Below are 23,050 nucleotides of genomic sequence, written 5' to 3' on the forward strand. Positions count from 1 at the left end.
TCCATCCGAGAAACAGATGAACACCATATTACGTTGAGACGTTGGACGAAATTGGTTTTGGAGTCATTTTCATCTGTGACCCCACGAGGATGCATTTACCCATAGAAAGATAAATAAGCACCTTCTGCACTGAATGTCTCCACAGCAATTGTTTATTGGAAAATAATAATCAAGCATGCTCTGGGTTGCATTCATACCTATATGCATATCTGCACATACAAACACACACAGTTATAGTCATCATGGAAGCTCACCATTCCGCATGTTCATTTTCAGTGGGACTCTTTTGAATGTTATGGTGATTATCATCATCCATAAAACGTAACAGAATAGAGCAAAATGATGCAAAAAGCTGCACTTCTATGATGGCTACATCTGTGCATGCACCCGTACACAGTCACTCACTCTCTCACATCTGAAAATACTCTGTCTGCGCTCATTTGCTGCTTTCTACTCCCTCATTCCCAACCTGTCCTATGGTTTCAGCTCAAGCTAATAGTCTTCAGTCCTGCTCCGTATAGACACTTCTGGTATCTCTTGGTATGTGGGATACAGGGAGCGCTGTCTTATATCACATCTTGTTCAAGTCTCAGGGGTGCATTTAGCTGTAGTTCAGAACTGATTGAGACATCGACGGGGTCAGTAGGGGGAAAACAGAACTGATGTGTGTGTTGAGCAGATGGGTCCAGGGGCCGGATGGAGCAGCGCCTGAGGAAGGGGCTGACTGTGAAACAGGGCGGGGGCCGAGTTTGAGGCAGGTTGGAGGGGGAAAGGGGGCAACGATGCCATGGCAGCGGCGACGGAGAGCTGACGCTGCAGGAGGCAGGAGGCCAGAGGTTTGGTCAGGTCTTGGTTCTTCCGTAGTGTCAGTCTTATCTGAGGACGAAACACAGACAAACAAACTGAGATTTATCTTTTTTTTCCTCAAAAGGAAATTGAGCAGTTTAAGTAGGAAACCAGAGATGGAAAAGTAGATGTAGAAGTAAGCACCTGGCAAATAAAACTGTCCCAGCCATTGCCAATCTTATCAATAATCAACTCTCATTTTTAACGCAACCTGCCTTTTGTCTGCCTCGCAACGTCATAGGCGTAAAACACTCAAACTATATTATTCCTCAGTCCATATCGCTGACAGTTTGTCTCACAGGCAGTAGGGAGTGGAGCTTCCTGGAAGAGGCCCCTGAGAATTAGCTCACGTACACAAACACAATGATGATGGGTGAAAGTATGGAAAGGAACAGCAGAACACTCACTGCTTGGAAACCGTGGTGCCGCTGGGTGGGAGGGTAGGGGCTGAACTTAGGTTTGGCCGGTTTACCTGCCGCTCTGTCCTTGTGTCTTCTACTGCTGATGTGCTGGAGAAGAGGAGAGAGACACTCAGATGAACACACAGGGAAATAAACATAGTGCAGACAAAGGAAGAGTGCGACAATCTTCTCTGCTTGAAAATCTGTGAAGCCTAATCAACGTTCCAATATCCACCATTCAGGCAGAATGCATATATTTTGTCGGGGCTTTGAGCTTCAAAATATTCATGAGGGGCGGGTTTGGAAATCTTTTTTGATTTGATTGACAAGCACAAACAGATGGCTATGGCCAGTGCAGCACACAATCAGCAGTGAACTGCTGAATATTTATGAGCACCTGGCCAAAGTTAACTTTTAAACAGTTAGATGTGAAGACCAGCACTATGCAATCATAGCACAGACAGAGATGCTAACATCATTTTCAAATGCTTGCTGAAATAGAAGAGGCTTAGTAGCTTCGTGCTCATTATCTTGAGGGATCTGTGATTTTATCTCACCTGCGGCGACAGGTGTAAGATGTTCACACTGTGATATGCAATTAAATATGTATAGTCCTGAATTTCCTGTCTCTAATGCACAGCGGATAAAGTGATAATGACTCTGTTGATGCTTTCCATTTCCTGAACTGCGTGGACTGCAAATCTGTGATATTTGACTTTTTTTTATAGCTTTACATGCACAAGACGAACTGACCAGAAAGGAGTGAGATGAGCCAGTTTGTTGTGTCACCTCTTTCATGTTCCTTCTACTTGGCCAGTGTAGAAACTACAGGCAGTAAATGAGGGTTTTTGATCATGTTACGCATCTACAAATGGGAAAGACTATTTGAACTTAAACCAAAAAAGATTTTAAAAACGCTGTTACTCTACTGTGCTGTGACAGTGAACCATTTATCAGAGAAGAAGAAAACTGCTTACATAAAACACAATGCAAGAAAAGAAATCTCTTTAAATATAATTTGCCACAAATAAAAGTTAATAAAATGCAAAACAACATAAATTCTTCTTCAAAATATATCCCCTTAAATCATGAAACATTATGATGCACTTAGTCTTAAATTGCACTTCAATTAAGTAACAAAATTATTTTTTTCAGTCCAAGGAGCCCATTAAATCTGTCTGTTTTTATAGCTTTTATAACTAATGGTAAATGTAACAGAATGAAATTGTGCAAAGATGTTTGTACTTCAGGTTGTTACACCAAACATCAATAAACCATCTTTCCTGTCACAAAAAGTTGTTAGTATCGAGTCACACAAAGATAAAAATGTCACTGCACAAATCAACAGATGTCAGGGGAAAATGTCAGAGTTAATATACTTTCTGGTGAGCCGCCAGATCAACCCACATTTATGTCAGAGAATTAGAGAATTGCATCCCACATCACATGATATTAAAACTGATGCAAACCAAAAAACTCTCAAGGCAAAAGATTACAGTTTTGGTCTGTGTTACATCTACAATTTGTGGAATGTGCCTCTGTCTTAATCTCTTTAAAAAAACCTGTCTAAGTTTCTTTTTTTTTATTTTCCACCACTGACCTGTTTGAGCTGAGTCTCCGAGTTCACGTGTACATCACAGATCTCACAGTGGAAAGTTTTATTCTGCAGTCCGGTGGCCGACTCAGACGGCGCAGCCATCTTGGCTTTAACCCCCATCCTCGGGAATGACTTGATTGCTCCATCACCGCTCCTGGCCTCGAGCATCGTCTTGTGCTTAGTGCCTGAACACATAAAAAGTCACATCAACAGAATATAAAACACGTAAGCTAAGTCTGACTACGACAGCGGCTGGTTCTCACCACTGTTGTGGGCCTGGAGCTGGGAGGCTGAGTTGACAGCCACCTTGCAGAGGGAGCAGTAGAGGAGACGTATAGCTTTTTCTTCTTCTGTTTCCTCCTCTGGGGCCTCTGCCTCTCCATCTTTTTGTGTCTTTCTCTCCGGTAGCCTCGGGCTGGGTGACAGAGAGGGGTCAGAGGGTGTTTTCACAGTTTCAGTGGGGCCACTGGTCGATGGTGCCGTCTCTGAGGTAGGGTTTGGGGCTGAAGGTTCTAAAATGAAGGTAAAACAAAATGGAAAACGATGACATTAATAAGGCACAAAGAGACGGCAAGAGATGGATGCATAGGAAGCGAGATAGTAGGCGACACACTTCTATGAAATTCTCTCACAAAAAAAAACCTCATACGGATAAAAACTCACCAGGCTACAGGTGATTATGAGCTCTATCAACCTCTCTAATGGCACTAATAATCAATGATTTCCCCTGGGATCCTCCTCCCAGCACTTAAATGGACACTTTTGTATAGAGATGATTTGCCTCAGTTATCTTTTGTGAGACTGACTTGCTCCTGGAGGAGCACATGCTGATTTAAGGATTCACTCTTTGCTAATAACAATGATTAGCTCTGCCTGGCTGAGTGGGTGTCTGTTTGTTACCACTGATTCCCTGCTCTCTCGCTGAAGCATTCTTCAGAGAGCTCTCCTGCCATCTCATCCACTTCCCTCAAACTCCAAACCTAAAATGATCATTCGTACAAACAAACCCTCGTACCACTGTTGTCAAGTATAATTCTTCTTATTTTGTTCTTCAGCTGCAGTGAAATGTATTATTTTCATTTCTCAGCACCCACACACATCAGAAAGTAGCACACCAAGACCGGCACAAATACACACACACACACACATGTTGGACAGCAGTCAGTGCTTTGACACATCGCTACACTTACATGCTTCCACACAGCCACACACACACACACACATACATACACACATGTGCTGGAGGTGCTTGAACAAACACACTCTGTACAGCTACCCACAGATCATATTAAAAGCATTTTCTCTGTGCTTTTGATCTCGGGAGGCCACTGAATGAGGTCAGAAAATGTAGACATGAAGAAGGAGCAGAGGATAATGCTCAACCTTTAATCTCTTCGCTGTGCAACCCAAAGCAGCAGGAGGTTTAGCACATCAAAGAGTTAAAGTCGTGACTGGGAAAAGAAGGTTTGAGCCGTACGTTCATATATCTAACGCCGTCATGCATTTGATGTCTGCGTGCAGACACATGCGTACGCAGGGGAGGCCTGCATGCCAGCGGAGACACACACCTCCTGATGTTGTGTCAGAGCTGGAGGGCTGCGAGCAGGGTGACGGGAGGATTTGCGATGTGGTTTCCTTGGCGACTGGTTCAGAGGTCCTGATCTTTGAATCTGGGGCGTCCAGAGCTTTCAGCCTTTTCGCGTGCTTTGTGCCGCTGTAATGGGAAGATGCCTGCGCCTGCGCGCCCAAGAGCAAACAGAAACATATGAACTGACTGTACACAGTTAATCAGTTGTGCAAACCTGACAATGCTTTTGTTTTTTATCACCATACATGACATAAATGTGAAGTTTTAGAGACTCAGATTGGTGCACAGATGTCTGAACATAGAGACACAGACTGAAAAGTGAATAATTGCTTTCATCAGCTGTAACTATAAATGTCACGGTAAAACTGCCCTTTGTCTGACATCTGCATGTTCTTTCTGCTTGACATGTATTTTTTCTGACAGTGCTGCACTTTCTCACACTTTGTTCGAGAAGCGGTCCACTGCAGCTCTGCTTTCTTATGAATCATTCTAAAATAAGTATAATTAAAAATGAATCTTCCAGGACGGTCAAATAATAGAGGCATTCACTTTTCACCCAGTTATTTACATGAGACAGCTCTGCCCACTCAGAACCAGTAAAACGGCCAAATACAAGGGCAGGTCTCCGCAAACGTTCAACTGTCATGTCAGGGTGTGTGTGTGAAAAATCAATGTGCTCTGAGAGAGAAAAAACTATTCAAAGCATGTGTTTTATCCACGACAACACCCACCTCAGAGTTGAACCTCAGCCGACAGACTCCGCAGGAACTGGGCTTCCTCTTCAGGGGGGAGGATAGCCCGAAGCCTGGGCCCATCAGAGCTTTATGGATGGGATCCATCTGTAACGAAGCAGGAGGGTGAAGTTAAGGTCACGACTGGCTTGGGATTGTAAAAGACAAGACCGACTTAGGTAATGAAACTGATCACCTGAGTGAGGTGTAAATGGCAGGCTGTCAGCGAGCTAATCTGCCCCTTTGGAGACACAGATTTAGAATGTCTCAGGTCAGAGGTCGGAGCTGAACGGTGGCTAGTTTGCCGTCCAGTCATGCTCCCACATCATTAACTACAGCCAGCACAGCAGCAGAGAGGCTCCACCATGACTAACACCAGCAGGTTTAAAGTGACACTCCACCTAAAATCTGCCTTGTAAAGATGCAACGCTCAATACCTGTAAGCTCCAAAAGTGTCAAGAAGATGTGGTTGGTATGCAGAGCGGAGAACATGGTCAGCTTGGATTCATAGCAGATCAATTCATTTTTGGAGTGACATGTTTTCATGGCATCAAAATGTTTACATAAACTGTCAAACCACTCTGCAGCACAGCCCACTTCTCCTCTGCCCACCAGTACGCTTGATATGCTCCAAATGCTCGTACTGTCAGCAAAATAGGGCTAAATTCACAGCTTCTAACTCGATTTACTGTCAGACTCCTAAGCACTGTTTGTTCTTTGGCTAAATCTTGTCTATACTGTAAAAAAAAAATAGCTTTAATTTTCAGGATTTATAAAATTGCATATGAAGTCTAAGAAAAATACAGGCATTATCTCTAAACTAACAACTCAATTATTTTAAAGACTACACCAAAAATGTAAAATTGCATTAGTTTCTCATTTTTTACAGAAATTTATTATATTAGCAATCGCTTTCTGCTCTCTCAAATTACATGCAAATGTAGGTAAAATAACAATATCTATACTTAAATATGTAGCTCTTCATATACATTTTTATGGCTATACTATCATTGTCATTTTAAAGTAAAAGTAATATGTTTTATATTTATATGTACCTTTACTTTCAAATTCTGTATGTTAATTTGGCAAATGTTTTCCATTACATCCAACAAAATGAATTTATTGAGAGTATTCTAACAGCACTTGTTCCCAAAACATAAAATGAAAGTGTCTGAAAATGTATTGTTTTTGTACGTTAGAAGAATTTGCTTCATTTAGAAGAATTGCCTTTATTTTGCATTTCTGGCTGCCAGTCATTTTACTGTTTCTTTTACAATTTCTTCATTCTTTTTTTACAGAGCAGCGATCACAGCCACTCAGTCCTCACTAACGCAAATGCTCGCCTGAGGCTGCAGAGAACAACATGAAGGTTACGCAGCAGATCGACTAAAGATGTTCTCTCACTGCTCTCTGCATGTCGGTATTGGAGTCCGTTTGGACCACCATGAAGCCACGCTGACCACAGCTTCTCTTACCCCAAACAGATAAACCACCAAACTTTTTACTGTCACCTTTAAAACCTGCAGGGGTGAGTGTTTCCTCACCCAGCTCTGTTCCAGTAAGACTCCATGACACTCACCCTGTGGATGGTCTTTTCCAGTCAAGCAGTGAAAACAAAGCTGTACAGTTTTATAAGACGTGTTGTGTGGTGGAGTTTTTCTTGCCTTGTGCTGTGAACGCTCAAAAATCAACTGATTAGCGGCAGAATTACAAACCTTTCACCCCCCCGACTAGTTTTCTTTACGAGTTCAAGAACCAGGCAGTAAACCTGCCCGTGCCTTTGCATATGTGTAGGCGTGTGTGTCGACAATACCAGCATCTGACCACACAACACCGCGCACCTCTGGACGTTACTGGAAATTGTAATGAGCACATATACTTAGTGCGATAAAACCAAACTGGCCTTTGTGGAGCAAAACAAACCTATTACCTGAGATGAAATGTAGGGGGTCGTATAAGCAGCCAAAGCAGGGAGGCTTTATGGAAATGTGGCTGGCGGTGATGTCAGAATTTATGTGCTATTATGGGTCAGCCAGCTAGTTGTGTAAGCCCTGGGAACATATAGCTGCTCTGCTCTTGCTTGTTCCTTCGGTGCCAAAGCTGAACTCTTGAAACGCAAAAACGCAACAGAATCTGCGCATGTGTTGTGTGTGTGTGTGTGTGTGTGTGTGTGTGCGTGCGTGTGTGTGCGTGTGTGTGTGTGTGTGTTCTCACTCATTTTCTTTGATCATCACTCCAGGCAGCTGCACTGGAATGCATCTCTGCAGTCACTGCCCTCTTATCTGTCTCTGTTTGCCTGCAGCTGTTTGTGTATGTAAAAGTCAGACAAACCCATATGAAAAACAAGCAAAAGTTCTTTTGTGCACAATGCGTAAATGTGGAGTCGGTCAAGTTATGAAATACGGTGAAAGAGCGTATAATGTGACGCATCAGAACAACACATTTATGAGAATGTGAGCCTAGTTCTATGCCTCTCTGAATGAGGATGAACGTTTAAACTTGAGCCTCCCTCCTTCCCTCCTCAGCCCCGAGGCTCCTGTATCACCGCCTGACCTTCCATCACGCATTCCTCCCTTCACCCGTCCATCTGCTTACCTCTGAACTCTCTGCCCCTCCCTTCGTCTCTGTCTCATCAAAGTCACCTTCCTGCCTCCCCGTGGATTCACCCGCGTACCCTCCACTCCCACTCCACTCCCACTCCACACTCTACGACGACTAGCACCTGTGGCAAAGTCAGTTTGCCCTTCTTTACTCATCGCCTCTTCTGCTTTTCTTCCGCAGATACTACATCACCTGCTAGAGCAAATCTGCATCCAAATATAGCAATGAAAATAATGTATTCTGTGGATTATACAGTAAATAAAGACCTGACATCCACCTCACATCATCGGTTTTTACTCATTCTCTCTAGAAACCTCTGCACACAGGGGAGGTGGCATGTCAGACATGCGCAGCTCCGTGGGCTGAGTTATGGCTGAAACATATGGCCGAGTGAAGGAAAGCAGACTTTTACCTGGATCACAGTCAAGAACCTCACATTTTATAATGATGAATGTTCCCGCATTTACATTGTGTACCGGCGTGACAGCGATGTGTGAATGCGTGACATCAAGCTCCCTAGAAGGAGTGATGAATGAGCTGCTGCTTTTGGTTCTTTGTCATTTAAATCCTCATTTTCTTGGAAGCAGTATCCCATTCTGTCCAACCACGAGCCAAAGTGAAAGGCCGGTGGAGCCCGAGTTTGAAGAGCCCTGCGTGGCTCACGACAAACATCCACACACGCTGGTGCAACCCTGTAGCCATGGCAACGCACATGTGGGCACCAAACAAACTCCTGTGCTGCGCTTTATTGGAGGCCGACGCACACCGCATCCACATTCACGACAGAACGCAGGCTTATGCGCGCACACGCCAAAGAAAAGCCCACACACAAAAACACACATTCCAGGAGAAAATGCAGGGAGCCAGAGTTCAGCCGTGTGCCCACTTACTTCACACCCACAGGTTCAATTCAGACGAGGCACAAGATTCCCTCACAAAATATACTTGAGACAAAATTTCATTTTCTTTCTGCTTTTTTCCCCCAACAGTGTTGAAATCAAATCAAATTAAAATCTCAAACGCACCCAAGCAACATCTTATCCTGCTCTCAGAGGTGACATTTATTTAATAAACACAATAAAGCCGAATCAGTTGCTGCTTAATCGATGAGTCACTTCACAGAAAAGTGTTTAAATCAGTCATTTTTTAAATCAAAATATCAAAAATGTTCCAGTTCCACTTCTTCCAGCTGCTTTTCCTCACCATTTATGATAGCAAATTGAATATTGTGGGGTTTTGTCATTGTTTTCTGACAGTTTAAAGACAAAATATTGAGGCAATAATTGAGATAATATTCAGAAGCAAGTCTTTAGAGGTGGCAGAAGGGGCTTTCATTGTGCACGCTGATACATAGTTCAGGCATTTGGCCGATTTTTCTAGCTTCATTGTGCAAAAAGCTCCAAAATTACACCTCACCAATGTCAAACTCTGTAAAGTTCAGGAGCTCTTTACTGTTACGACAATTTTCCTGTGGCTGCAGAATAGGACAAGTGTTGGAGGTGGACTACAATGAAAGAAAGGAGAAAGACTGCACTTATACATGGGTGAAAGTGGATGTGACTCAGCAGGGAGAGGGTGATGTGAGAAATTTAGAGACATTTTTCAGCCTTGTTGAAGTCATCCGCCAAGAGAAAGGCACGGAAGGACAAAAGAGGCCAACAGTTTGATTAAAAAGTGAGGCTGGTGAGCTGCGGTGAAAGAAGAACGGACAAACAAAGAGAGGTGGAAACGAGGGGGAGCGGGAAAAGCAAGGAGGATGAGGGTCGGGAAAGATGACAGCAGGGGACAAAGTGGAAAATATGTGATAAGAGAGCAAAAGTGAGGAGGGCAGTGGAGCAAGAGCAACGCAGAAAGTGGAAGACATGGATGAGGAGAGAAGAGGTGAAATGGAAGAGGAGGGAGCCGAGACCTGGACCGATGTCTGAGCCCTCATCAGCTGGCAGCTGGGCTTTTGGACAAAGAGAAGGGAGCTTGTACACACATACAGCCCACACGCATGCAAAATAAATGCGCTACACCACGCATTGACAGGCCACACATACACGCAGCACTCCTTCCTTTAAACCCTCAATTTGTCCCTGTCTTCTAACAGCACATCGTGATTTAGAAATGAGACGAAAAGTAAAGAGAGCACAGGGAACAAAAGGAAAATTGTCAGTTTTGCTTCCGAGTGGTTATTTAGACAGAATCAGTGGCGGCTTATGAGTGGCTTTTAGCCTATTACATCATTTCAAGTCCAGCTTCTGTATGTGTGAAGACAAAGAAAAAATGGTTTCTGGCCCAAAACACACACACACAGACACACACACACAGGCTCCGGCTACATTACACCTACTACACTGACTCAGGATGGAGAAGTGATTTAACACATTATGCAGCCAGGATTATTTTAAGACATATAACATGGTTCCTGTGCAAACCATACGTCAGCCCTCGGCTCGGCCTCACACATCAGCTCTGCTCAGGGCCCGGACTTGCACTTCCCTCCACCTTCACCCTTCACAAACACTGGGGCAGACAGCTCTAAGAAAAGCTCTGCGTGAGGAATACCAAGGAATCAGCTCCACCCCCCAGGTTGTGTGGAAATGTCACAGCTCTCCGCATCAGAGGTGATATATTTGGAAAGGTGTAGGCAGCGCGCTCATGCATCTGTGTGTCGAACATTTAACTCCAAGCAGGGACACTATCCCATGAAATTAACTCCTCCGCATGCAGAAGCGAATACCGCTGGTGTGATAAAGCGCACAGTTTAGGTTTTATAAGGAAAAAAAAGAGGCATGGAAGTACAGTTAGTGAGAGAGCGGTTGCCATGACGGCCGTGGTGACTGGCAGCACTCACGTCAGCGAATCCAGGCAACAGGTGGAAGGGGAGGAGGGCTTTGGGATCGGGGGAGGCCTGGGTCCTGCCCAGCGTGGGACGAGTCAGCGGAGGCAGAGCGCTGTGACAGACGTTACCTGGAAACAGCAGAGCAGGGAGGAGACGGACAGGTAGATAAACATATGGAGGAATGACTCAGCGCAGGTGAGGAGATCAATTCCAGATGATGATGAAACCTAGTCAACCACAAAGAACTACTGTGAATAAAGATATTGTGTGCCCAAGACATTGTGGCTGTATTCTTTTGATGAACCGTGAAAAGAAAAAATGAAAGAAAGAACATTTTTTCATTGTATTTTTTAAAATAATTTACTATTATTTGACAGACTTTCCCTGTTTTGTTAAAATGCTCAGAATAACTAGTAAAATCACAGAAAAAACAAACATGAATTTGCATGTTGACCTTAAAAATTAGCCCGAAACTATAAATAATGTACCCATCAAATAGTAATTTATTCTTTTACAACTTTAGAACATAAAGTTACAATATTTTTACTGTATTTAAATTATAAAAATGTTGCTATTTTACAGATATTTGCTGTTGTATTTAAAAAAGGCTAATAATTTTTAGCTGCTGTTTTACAGACTTTCCCTGCTTTGTTAAATTACAGATAATCACTAGTAAAAATCACAGGGAAAAAAGTATTAATTGACTGTAAAAATTGAAAAAAGTGGGTTAGAGTTAGGGGTTAGGGTTTACATTTACATAATGTCCATATCAAACATGTGCATTTTTAGTTTTACTTCTTAATAATGTGAGGGTTACACTGTTTTACTGAATTTAAATTGAATAAAAATGTAATTCTTTTACAGATATTTGCTGTAATTTCACCATTTTTACTGTTTTTGAACATTGTAGCTCTCCACCATTATTCCACCCTTACTGCCAGACTTTCATCATTTTTTAACAGATGTTTTCACATTGTACATTTTCTTGTATTTTCCTATTTCCATTGCCGCTTTGCTATGCATGATCCTTTTAACCATTTGTTAGTTTTTAGCTTTATGTGTGCAAACTTGCTGTTGAGCTACAACCCAGGCACCATCAGTGCTGTTAAGTGGCATCTCTTCTATGTGCACTGTCCACGATAATAAACATATTTGCTGTCATAAATCAACAAAACAATGTCTACAATACATTGGACAAGTCCTAACTGGAAATAAATGCTTGATCTATAAGTCAGAAGTGCTGTCAGATCAAAGATCATGTTTGTTTTGTTGGTTTGTGACACCCACTAATCCACACTGGCAGCAACATCAAGTTAGATAGAAACTTGTATGACAAGCAAAGGTGGGAGGTAAATATACACATTTAATCAATACTGTACTAAGCTTCAACTGTGAAGTAGTATTTCTATTGCACTCTGTCTCCGCTTCATTTAGATTTTACATACAATTCCTTTAAAAAAAAAAAAACATAATTCATGTCATTATTACACAATTAAATCCATCATTCAGTCATCTACAGGATTGTGCAGAACTATGTTTTGGAAGCTTTTGTACTATTACTTTAGAGCTTAAGTAAAAGCTGGCATGCTTTGGCCACATAATTACATTTCATGTGCAGGCTATAATTATTCTGGGCTGAAACGTATTACTTCTCTCACAATCTTTCAAGTGAATTTTCGACATTCTGTTTTTTAAAAAGTACTTAAAGTCATTTCTAAATGATTTTTCACACACCCAAAGACAAACAGTCATCACAAAAGGCATTATATCAACATTAAAGTCACTCATGCAAAGCCTGTTAAACCGCATCCAAACTGACATGAACACACTTGTAAGCTGGCACACACACACACACGCGTGTACACACACACACACACACACACACTAGTGGTGCACCGAGGCCACGACTGCGCTGTGTGATAAGCGTCTTGTTTGTGTTGCTGAGTCCTGATTGTGGAGCCTTGTTTTGCAGGTTGCACGTTGATTGCAGTTTGATTTAGCTCGCATGTGTAATCATCATAATCAAAATCACAACACACCCATCCGCTCTGCCATTAGTCTGATTGCCTCAAAGTCTTCTGCGTGTGTATGTGGGTATGTGTGTGTTTATGTATGTGTGTGTGGGTGTGTGTGCGCACGCGTAAAGTTGCGCGTCTTGGAGCTGGGTGTTGAGAAATGACTTTTTTAAAGCACTCGTCACATACAAGGGCTGACACACTGAACAAACAACCTTAAATGGCTGGTCACATTATAAATCTAGAACTAATACAGCTGTATCATATAACCTGCACAGATCAAAAGAAATAATCACGTATCTTGGTTTGTCCATGTGCAGCATTTCTCCTATATTTATAATCTGCAGTGTAAAATATCCAACACAAAGCATGCATACGCACTCATAGCAAAGTATAGTTTCTTTCTCTGTCTTCTGCTGTCATATTTCTATATCATCTCTGTCATTTTTGGATAAATATCCCTGTATTTACTGCTATTATTTCCCATGCGTAATTCTAAAAAAAAGAAAAATGCTTTAAACTAATACATAAACCATGATCCAGCCTTCAATAAACTGCCTCTGTCTGTTGCAGGTGATTGACTTCCCACAGCTCCATTCCAACATAGCAACAAGTGACTCCGCTGCGTAATTATCAGCAAGAAAAAAAGAGAAACTCTTCGGAGAATTGAAGCATTGCGCATCGTTTACGTACCAAAATACATGGCGGCACCAAGTGAAATCCCGGTTGTTCAGTGTTTGATGGGCGAGTGTTTCATCTCCGGGCTGAGATGAGGTCTCTTCTTCTTCTTCCTCCTCCTCCTCCGGTCTCCCTCTTTCTATCTCTCTCCTGCGGCTCCGATGCTGCTCCTTCCCATCTGGATTCCCTCCTCCTCCTCCTCAACTACCCGCCCCTCTTCCTCCTCCTCCTCCTCCTCATCTCTTCACGATTCGTTGTACAAATCTGCCCCTGTATCTACATCTCACAGAAATGTGATGTTAATTAAGTAAATAGACCGAAATTAGCTTAATGGGTGTGGAGTACCACCCTTGGATTAGTGAAACCTCACTGTCAGCACAGCAAAAAGGTGCATTTGGATTTGATACACTGAGCAACTCAGTGTTGTAAGTTATAGCTGCAGCTTGAATATCAAACTGCACAAAAAAGGGGGATGTTCTTGTTTTTGAGGCTGCTCTATTTTTTTTTTTTTTTTTTTTAGGAAAGGGCTCCTGTGTTCTTATGCTTCTGTAAATGCTTTCCCATCCTTGCTCCTTTTCCTCTCGGGCCCTTGGTATTTTTAGATGCATCCTGGCGCTTTCACTGACAAGCAAACTGCACACAGCACATACAGCAACACACAGTCCAGCTAATAAACATCACAGGCTGCCACACTTACACGTCAAAATAGACAGACAGGAGTGCAGGACATTATTCTCCAGTCTCAGTGATTTGCAGGAATTTAATGTGCTCATGTCTGTCTTTCTAAAACACACACACACACACTTGGAGAGTTTAGACGGAGTGTATCTCTTGGCAGACTGACCTCGCTTCAACTTTCTTGTCCTCAAGCCCAAACACGTTTCCTCCCAGCGCCGATAAAGCGGACAACAACATGTGTTTTCCCACAATCCCAAAACTCCAGAGGGATTCCTGTCAGGAAGACTGTCAATTCAACAGCTGCTGTCCCCGAAATGCACACAGACACCGCCTTTGTGTGCTCCTGCTCACCGACAAACAGTTTTAATCTGCCATGCGCCTAACACGGAAACGTATTTGTGATGAGAATGCACAAGAACCCACACGATGAGACCGTGAAGTGAGCAGAAATAAGACAAAAGAGTGGAAACTGCAACTGGGCCTCACTCACTCACTCACTCACTCACAGGGTCATTCAGTGAAATCAGAATATCTAATAAGAGGGTTTGTATCTATTCAAATATATTTTATCTCCATGTTCAAGGCATATCTTCCCCGCTGAGTCTTTTCATCTGGAATGCACCTTCATTCAAGAGCCGCATGGAACAAAAAACTGAGGAGGAGAAAAAATACAGACATGGAAATATCTGCTCATAAACTCAATTTCACGCCCCTTTTGTCACTTACTGTATTGCCAGGCATTTTGTGTTCATCTGAGAAAGAGCAGAACACTTTCAGGGGCTGTGTGGTATTATTGCCTTTTTCCCCTCCTTCGAAGGGAGCAGTTGAAAAGTTTCTTCTTGCCTCGGAACAAAGCAAAAACACATTTGGAAGCTCGGGGTTTCATTATTCAAGCTCCAGCCAGGTGTCTTCTTTCCTTAAGTGCAGGAGCGGGAGCCAGAGTAAGAAGTCACCTTTGGATTGTTGGTGTGAAGCTTTTGCTCTGGTGGGTGAAATGTTGGAGCGGCTGTCTGGGAATTTCTGGGTTAGCGGATTCGTGGTCGGAGCAGCAACACGAAAGCAGGCAAAAGTCAAGTGTTATGGCTGTGGATGAAAGAGTTTATTATACTAATGTGGCTGAAACAGTTGCGGCCTAGAACCCGCTCCGTCTCCTGCTCTCCAGATGTCAGCACAAACTCAGCAGTGAGCCCAACGCTCACCTGTCACACCTGAGTTAATGTGTTAATGGCAATCTTGTTTTACACTGTTTCTGGTCTCATGTTGCACCACTCGAGTGATAGTAAAATGTGTCACTTTACACCTGCAGCCCTTCAGCATCACAGGCAAACACTACAGCTGTCATGGCAACTGAAGTATGTAACATTACGTTAAGTGGGACTGTCAGCTCTGTTTGTTGCTGACAGCCTGTTTAATTGCGTGTTGGAGAGGAATCCTGTGACCCCAGCAGGGCCTTGGATGTGGACAGTGAGAGCTCCACGGGCTCTGTTACGACATTAGAAGCTTTCAAAGGAGTCAGTTGACTTGAATACACAGGAAGGAGGTGCAGCCGAACACAAGGTGGTAGACAAATGTGCAAACCCCCTGCTGCGGAAACTGATTTTTAATTCCACAACAAGCTGAGCCGAGACTAAACAGCTCCGATCTTCAAACAGCCTCTTAACATTTTCTCCGCAATCACCTCCAGGTAATAACCCACCTCTCAGCTCTCTCCATTGTGTATTTTTGGGGAGTCTGAACACACAACCACCCATTGGCTCACCTCTCCCTTTGATTGGTCGCCATAACAACATCACCATGGTAATCAGCGTGCATTGACTTTGATTCTATTTACGCGATGATGTCAGCCGAGGTGGAAATATGAAATTTGGGTTCTTTTGCTGACATTCGCTGACAGATGCAGGATGACAGAGGAATGCAAGATGCCACTCTGACACACACAGTTAGACTTTGGCTGCCCGTGTGTGTGTGTGTGTGTGTGTGTGTGTGTGTGTGTGTGAATGCACAGATGCAACAATTAGACACAGTAGTAAAACACAAGTTGGACTGCCAATGCCAGGTGCAAGTTCAAGATTTCTGTATTTTAACTTCGTAAACCTACACACATTTTGCTTTACTTCCAATCATCCACTTATACTCATAGATGTATGGCAGCGAGCTACTTTCAAAGCTGCCCATTAGGAGAGATTTAGGGCTCAGTTTTGCTAAAGAACACAATAATTTCAAGGTTTTTTTCATGACTACTTTCTCAACTTATGACCATGGATTTAGCTGCAAAACACAAGGTCTTATCCTTGGAGGGATTGTGTGCCAATATGCTAAGGACATGTCTGTGCACCAACGAAGAGAGGGCTGAGTTAAACGCAGTTCCTCTCCAACTGTTTTTGACCAATAAGATTGTTGCACATTCCATAAAAAGACTCTGCACATGTGAACTTCATCCATTCCTGGGAATCGTCCTCTGAACAGTAACGGTCCTTGATATCAAGCTACTTGGCATTGCAGAATAAACAGCTTTAAGTGAGAGAAGCTGCTTGTCTTCTATCTCAAAAACCGAACACGCTCAACACAAAACTAAACATCCTAAGAAAAACTAATTAACAAGCGAGTACATTTGTTTTGTGAGATGATTTTTCTAAGCGAATGAAAGTTTGTTCCAATTCTCATAGTAATGTCTCTGTTAATTGCGCATATAAACAAAAAAAGAGCAAACACAAGAAGCATAAGTCAGCATAAGGTCCAAAAAGTTTGTGAAAAAAGCTTGTGAAATCAGGAATTGTGGAGAAGAGAAACCGCAATTCAACAGAAATGATGGATTTCATAAGTGCTGGTTTTAAAAAAACAGAAGAGCCCTCCTCCGAGAAGTCAAAGGTCACAGTTAAAGCCGTACAGATGCGATGCTGCAACTTGAAATTCTTGGGAGATAAGATTCCCCTCAGACTCACTGCACTGGAGGGGGAGGAATCATAAACAGCAGATAAACAAATCCATGGCGGGGTCAGAGGTGCCATACCACTCATCACTTTAGCATGTATGAGCGCTGGTTTTAGACGTGGCTTTTTACAAGCTACACATGTCTAGTAGCATGTGGGTAATGGCCGCCACATGTGTGCGCTAAATCCCATTCTTTCCAACCACTGTGAGGGCTTTACCTTTAGGGTGGGGTCAGACACGGATCGACAGACCAGGAGGAATTTGCGAGAGTCTGTGAAGTGGTAGAAGAAAATATTGCATCATTGCTCAGTCTGACAAAAAAAAAATAAAAAGAACAGAGATCTTGTAATTTTTTATTTTTTTAATTTCACAATTTTTGCGAACCCTTACCTCTGGGCTCAGGACAAGATTTCCAGATTTCACGACCGGGCTTTCAACCTGTGCAGGCTGCTCAGTCTGAATGGATTATTACACCAGATGTCTTTCCTCAGCCCATAAAAATATCCTCATTCACAGGATATAATTAAACATTTACTGCCCGGCGCAGACCCTTCCTATCATATTTTCATAAGAGAAACTTAATAAAGGCATTTGTGGTGACTTCTCTGTAGCAAAAGAAAAATCATCTGGAGCAGAGAAATCTTGCTTGGGGGGATTCTGCACGAACACACACATGCACACACACTCACACCACAGTAAAGACTCCTTATGCACATCTGTGAGCCAGAGATAGAGCACTATCTGTCCAGAATGTCATTAACTACCGCTGCTGCAGATTTATATTCTCACAGTTGTGCCATATGAGCCTGTCCGATTACACCCACGGTATGGAGATCTTCTGCATTCACACACACATATATACACACAGTGACACATTAAGTCTGTGGACGAATTTGCTATTTATGGGGAAAGTGTAAATTAATTCCCTCCTTCACAGGCACGTCAAATAGCTTGTCGAGAAGGCATCGCAGGTTGCTACCATGACGACAACACCGCACACGAGCTAAATATCGTGATCGTTAATGCATTGAACAGTAAGAGATGAGATGGTAGTGTGAGACCTAGTGGAGTTAATAAGGAAATGAGAGAGGGGACAAATGTATTTCGCTACAGCAGCCTCACAATTAACTTTACAGCATCAGTGCTGCCATCTATAGGCCGAGAGGAGGCTGGACAGCTTTAAATCATGACTGCAAATCAGAGGTTTCCAACATCTTTTCAGTATGACTACTTAAAATGAAGCAGTTTTCCTCATTACAGAGTGAATGTCTTTTAATTTCTCACAAATATCAAATAAAGAAGATGACTGATTTTTAAAAATCTGACTATCAAACAGTAAATAAACGATCCTAGATCTGTTACAGCTTCTGTAAACACCAGCTGGACTTATCTTTTAGGTTCTTGAAGATATTCAATTCAAAACGAGACGAGAGGACAAATTTCCTCAAGAACCTAAAAGAGGATTTAGGATTTAGCATTAACATGACCTGGAAGACTGAGAATTTACACAAACAGCTCAGAAATTAGTTAAAATTTACGGTATCTCATCCAGCTGCAACACTGAATATTTACATGTTAAACATATCTATAATGCTATCTCAATAATGCAAAATATACACTACCAGTCAATAGATGGGACACACCTTCTCATTCAGTGTTTTCTATTTAATCATTTCATACATTGTAGATTAACACTGAAGACATCAAAACTATAAAAGAATACTTATGAAATTATGTTGCCAACACAAAAGTGTTAATCTTCAGTATTAATCTACAATGTAGAAAACAATTAAAAAAAAAAAAAAAAAAAAAGCATTGAATGAGAAGGTGTGTCCTCCAAACTTTTGACTGGTAGTGTATATTAAAGTTATCCGATTTTAAAATATAATACTCACAGCAATTTGATTTACATTGACATTAAAACTTTTACTTCCTTTTTCTCTCCTGTTCCTAAATCTAATTTCCTTTCTAGGCCCCATGCATGGTAAATTGATGTAATTGTGTGGTAATTACATACCAAGAAAGTAGCATAAATAATTTATTCCAAGTCAATCCCTATGCATTCCTTTATAAAAGCAACAAAACTTTACAAAAAAAGAGAAAAACAACTGCACAGCTGTCTTTTGCAGAAAATGCCCATCAGCCATCACAAGACATATCGTGTATAAAATATGGATTTACTCAACATTTGCAACACTTCATCAGCAGTTTTTGAGTTATATACTATACAGCTTTCATATACAGGGTGTCCATAAAGTCTCTTTACAATTTTAAGAATTTATTACAAAGGCAATTGATAAGATATCTTAACCAGATTTGTTTTATTGTAATCGGCATTTATTAAAGTTTGTAATCACACTGAAATTGTGCGTTTCATGTATCCTGTTGATGAAAGAGGTACTGTTAAATGAAACCCTAAAAAATGGCTACTCCTCAGATCGGTGGATTGGAAGGGATGGGCCAATTCCTTGGCCACCACGTTCACCAGATATTACTCCCTTGGACTTCTTTCTGTAGGGTTATGTTAAATACATCGTGTATCGAACAAAGATACGGGACATTACTGACTTGAAGCAAAAGATTTCTGACGATATTGCCACCATTGATGAGGCAATGCACAGCAAACATGGCAAGAAATCAAGTAGCGTCTTGATGTGCTTCATGCAACTAATGGTGCCCATATAGGTGTATTAAATGAGGTAGAAAAAACTTTGACAACCACTGATTACAATAAAACAAATCTGGTTAAGATATCTTATCGACTGCTTTTGTAATAAATTCTTAAAATTGTAAAGAGACTTTATGGACACCCTGTATTAAGAAGTGGGAACACTGACTCTTCAAGCATCAAGCAGGCACCTCACTCTTCAGAATGTGTGTGGCCGTCATGACTGAGCGACAGTCAGGCGTGACGTCGGTTCATCATTGGACAGATCAAACCTTCACGGAGGGTTGCAGTCCGTTAGGAGCTACTGCAGCAGCCCCTGCGCTCCTCCTGCGCCTCGCTGCTCGGTCCGAGTGGGCTGGACAGGGTCACGGCGCTGATGGAGCCACGGGTCACCTCTCTGCTGGCCACTTTCCTGTGGATCGCTGGAGGAAAAGGGGAGACAAACAAGGTCACGATGCAAGTCTAGGTAAAGATGTGTGTTTTGATGCTGTGTCTGAATGCCTGTACCTGTTAGAACTTCATTAAAAGCTGCTTCAACATTGGTGGAGTCCAAAGCTGATGTCTCCATGAACATAAGACCTCTTTTATCTGGAGGTATAGTAGCAAGAACAGGAAAGATCAATACTGGCACCTAATTGTCACAAGAATTAGACATAAATATGTGAAATACATTGAAAATATCCCAACTAAACATTCAAAAACAAAGACAATGCCACTCAATCGACCTGCAAAGTCTCTGGCCTCGTCCGTGGGAACGGTCCTGAGGCTGTCCAGGTCGCTCTTGTTTCCCACCAGCATCACCACAATGTGAGGATCTGCGTGGTCGTACAGCTCTTTCAGCCACCTCTCTGCGCTCTCATAGGTCAGGTGCTTGCTAATGTCATAGACCAGCAGTGCTCCGACTGCTCCCCTGTAATACCTGAATCCGCAAAGCAAACATGGGGTGGATCTCACATTGAAACTGGAAACAGTTACAGAAGCGTGCATGAAAGAGGTGTGACTGGTAATAACATGCACTGAGATCAGTGTTATTTAAACTGGCACGCATGTGTGAGCCAGCACTAATGTGATAATTCTCACCCCTCTTTGGTATGTGTATATAGTGTGTGTGTGTGTGTGTGTGTGCACCCACGCTGAGGTGATGGCCCTGTAGCGCTCCAGCCCCGCTGTGTCCCAGATCTGAGCTTTGATGGTGAAGTTGTCCAGCTGAACAGTCCGGGTGCTGAACTCGACACCGATGGTGGTGCGACTGTCGTGACTGAACTCATTCTTGGTGAAGCGAGACAGAAGGTTGCTCTTTCCTACACCAGACTCCCCTATCAAAACCACTGACAGACACAAGGAAGCAAAGGATAATTACTAAAACATTATCTGATTCACCAAAGTAGACTCCGATTGAACTCAATTTTAGCACACTATAAGGACAAATATATATGAACCGGTTATTGCTCAAAACTCTAGCCTTCTGTAATGAATCAGAGATCCTTTGTCTCCGTGTAGACTTTCTGTCACGCTTACGAGACTCCAGACACTGTTACGTCACACAAACGTGGCACATCTACCCTGCTGCTGACTCTGTATTGCAATGAATGGAACTGAAAACCAGAGGTGGTTTATTTCAATAAAGAAATAAACATTCACACCACCCAACTTAGTGAAGCAGGACATGTAAGATTGTGTTTTCTTATGGGTCAAAGGTCAAATGTTCTACAGTCAAATGGAGATAAAGCGATCACTTCCTGCTTTCAACGCTCCCCCTCTCTTCCTTTGAAACTACAGAGCTGCACCTGACACGCTCAGCGTCTACAAACACACACTAGTAGACACTAAAAGCTTTATCTCTTCCCACACAATCACAGCTTAAGTAAACACGACTCACCTTTAAAGACAAAATTGTACGAATCATCGGACCCCATGTTGCCTTCGGAGGAGGAAGGTTCCTGTTTGACTCAGTAAATATCCTGAAGCCACTTTGAAAATGAGCTCCCAAAGTAGAGGAGAGTTAAGAAAAGAGCCAGACTGAAGGGAAACGCAGCCTCGATCCTCCGTCTCTCCCTCCAGTGTGGAGAGAGAGAGACTAAAGGTGAAAATGGAGGAGAAAAGGAGAACAGGTTGGGCTGCTTCCTTCTTTATCTGTGGATAAGGGTAGCTCCTGATTGAGGACGGACGGCCAGGCAGGAGTCCAGATCGCTCATCAGCTGACACCTGAAGGAGGGCTGAGAGCAGGTGGAACAGGTAAAACAGCTCAGGTAGTCCTCAGGGTACAGACTCCGCCCTCTGCTTTGCTCTTTTCATTCCCTGATTCTGATCATTTGTATGACAATAGACCTCACCTAACAGGTGGATCTGAGTTCAACAACACGTCACCATTTCACCCATCCATCTGAGGCTCACAGGACCATAGGCAGAGAGTCTGGTTTGTCCTGATGTTTGCATCTTAATTTGATTGTATTTATAATTGTTTTGTAGGACACAGTTAAAAATCAGGATGTTCTGTATGAACACAGACACAACTTACAAACTCACAGTTCAGGCTCACATTCATTCACAGTCAGGAGAAACTATCAATTTCCTAGCAACAAACTAATCCTAAGCACATTAGCCTTGTTTGATACATAATGCTTTATTTTATAGGTTAAGGGTGTCAAACATGCGGCCCGCGGGCCATAACTGGCCCTCTGGATGACTTTGCACAGTGTAAAAAATTATAGAGAAGAAATGAACTGAAAATTGTAAATTTGCAAAACTGTATATTTTAAATAATTTCTAGATCTATTTTTTGTAAAGATTTCTATTGATGTCTTTTGCTCCACTATTTAGCTATTTTTTTATTCTTAACTTATTTATATGTTTAAATGGGAGAAAGTGGTCTGGAATTTTATTGTACACTGTGTATAATGACAATAAAGCTTTCTTATCTTAAGCACATAGTTCATTAAATGTCAACATTTTCAGAAAGCACTTTCTTAGTGCTAAACAAAGGGAAAAATTTGGAGTTGTGGTTATGTAAGTTATTATGCTGTGATTTTACCGGTCCAGCCCACTTGAGATCAAATTGGGCAGTATGTGGCCCCTGAACTAAAATTTAATTTATTCTATTCTATTTAAAGTAAACAGAGGAGACTCCAGACAATTGAATTTCCCTTTGGGGATTAATAAAGTTATTGTATTGTATTGTAAAATGAGTTTTACACCCCTGTTATAGATCCTTAATGACTTGATAATTTCCTGATAATTTTCTGAAAAAAAAAATTGTATAGAGAAGATGAAGCATTTTATTAAGTTTAGTTGCCTGTTGCAGACAAATCTCCTCAGAACAACTATTGCCAGTAAAAAACTTAATAAATAGAATTAATCTGATTGGAAAATTCATAGTGAGAATTTGTTTATATTTGCATCTGTGTGAATACATTTTACACTGACCAATGGACCACAACATTGAACCGCCTCATGCCAATTAAACAGCCCCGACTCATCAGGCCAAGTACA

The 23,050-nt window shown here is 42.2% G+C and overlaps 2 protein-coding genes across 3 annotated transcripts; both read right to left on the reverse strand.

Moving 5' to 3' along the window:
• Window positions 1–134: 134 nt before the first annotated feature.
• Window positions 135–13,462, reverse strand: LOC111578385 (zinc finger protein 385D-like). Of its 2 annotated transcripts, none has more exons than XM_035954999.2 (8): window positions 13,300–13,462; window positions 10,604–10,719; window positions 5,164–5,271; window positions 4,413–4,581; window positions 3,108–3,356; window positions 2,848–3,029; window positions 1,319–1,355; window positions 135–876 (listed from the first exon to the last, which is right to left on the reverse strand). In XM_035954999.2, the coding sequence occupies exons 1-8, from the start codon at window positions 13,307–13,309 to the stop codon at window positions 602–604; spliced, it is 1,146 nt and encodes a 381-aa protein (XP_035810892.2). In that variant the 5' UTR covers window positions 13,310–13,462; the 3' UTR covers window positions 135–601. The 2 variants fall into 2 exon arrangements, with proteins under 2 accessions (XP_035810892.2, XP_023140927.2); XM_023285159.3 differs by having other exon boundaries at window positions 1,254–1,355; window positions 13,300–13,459.
• Window positions 13,463–18,918: 5,456 nt separating this feature from the next.
• On the reverse strand, window positions 18,919–21,776 carry LOC111578366 (ras-related protein Rab-25-like). Its single transcript, XM_023285116.3, has 5 exons — window positions 21,441–21,776; window positions 20,694–20,889; window positions 20,287–20,480; window positions 20,069–20,149; window positions 18,919–19,983 (listed from the first exon to the last, which is right to left on the reverse strand). The coding sequence occupies exons 1-5, from the start codon at window positions 21,475–21,477 to the stop codon at window positions 19,856–19,858; spliced, it is 636 nt and encodes a 211-aa protein (XP_023140884.1). The 5' UTR covers window positions 21,478–21,776; the 3' UTR covers window positions 18,919–19,855.
• Between the last annotated feature and the right edge of the window lie 1,274 nt (window positions 21,777–23,050).

The sequence above is a fragment of the Amphiprion ocellaris genome, chromosome 15 (assembly GCF_022539595.1).
Source record: "Amphiprion ocellaris isolate individual 3 ecotype Okinawa chromosome 15, ASM2253959v1, whole genome shotgun sequence".
Classification (NCBI taxonomy): Eukaryota; Metazoa; Chordata; class Actinopteri; family Pomacentridae; genus Amphiprion; species Amphiprion ocellaris.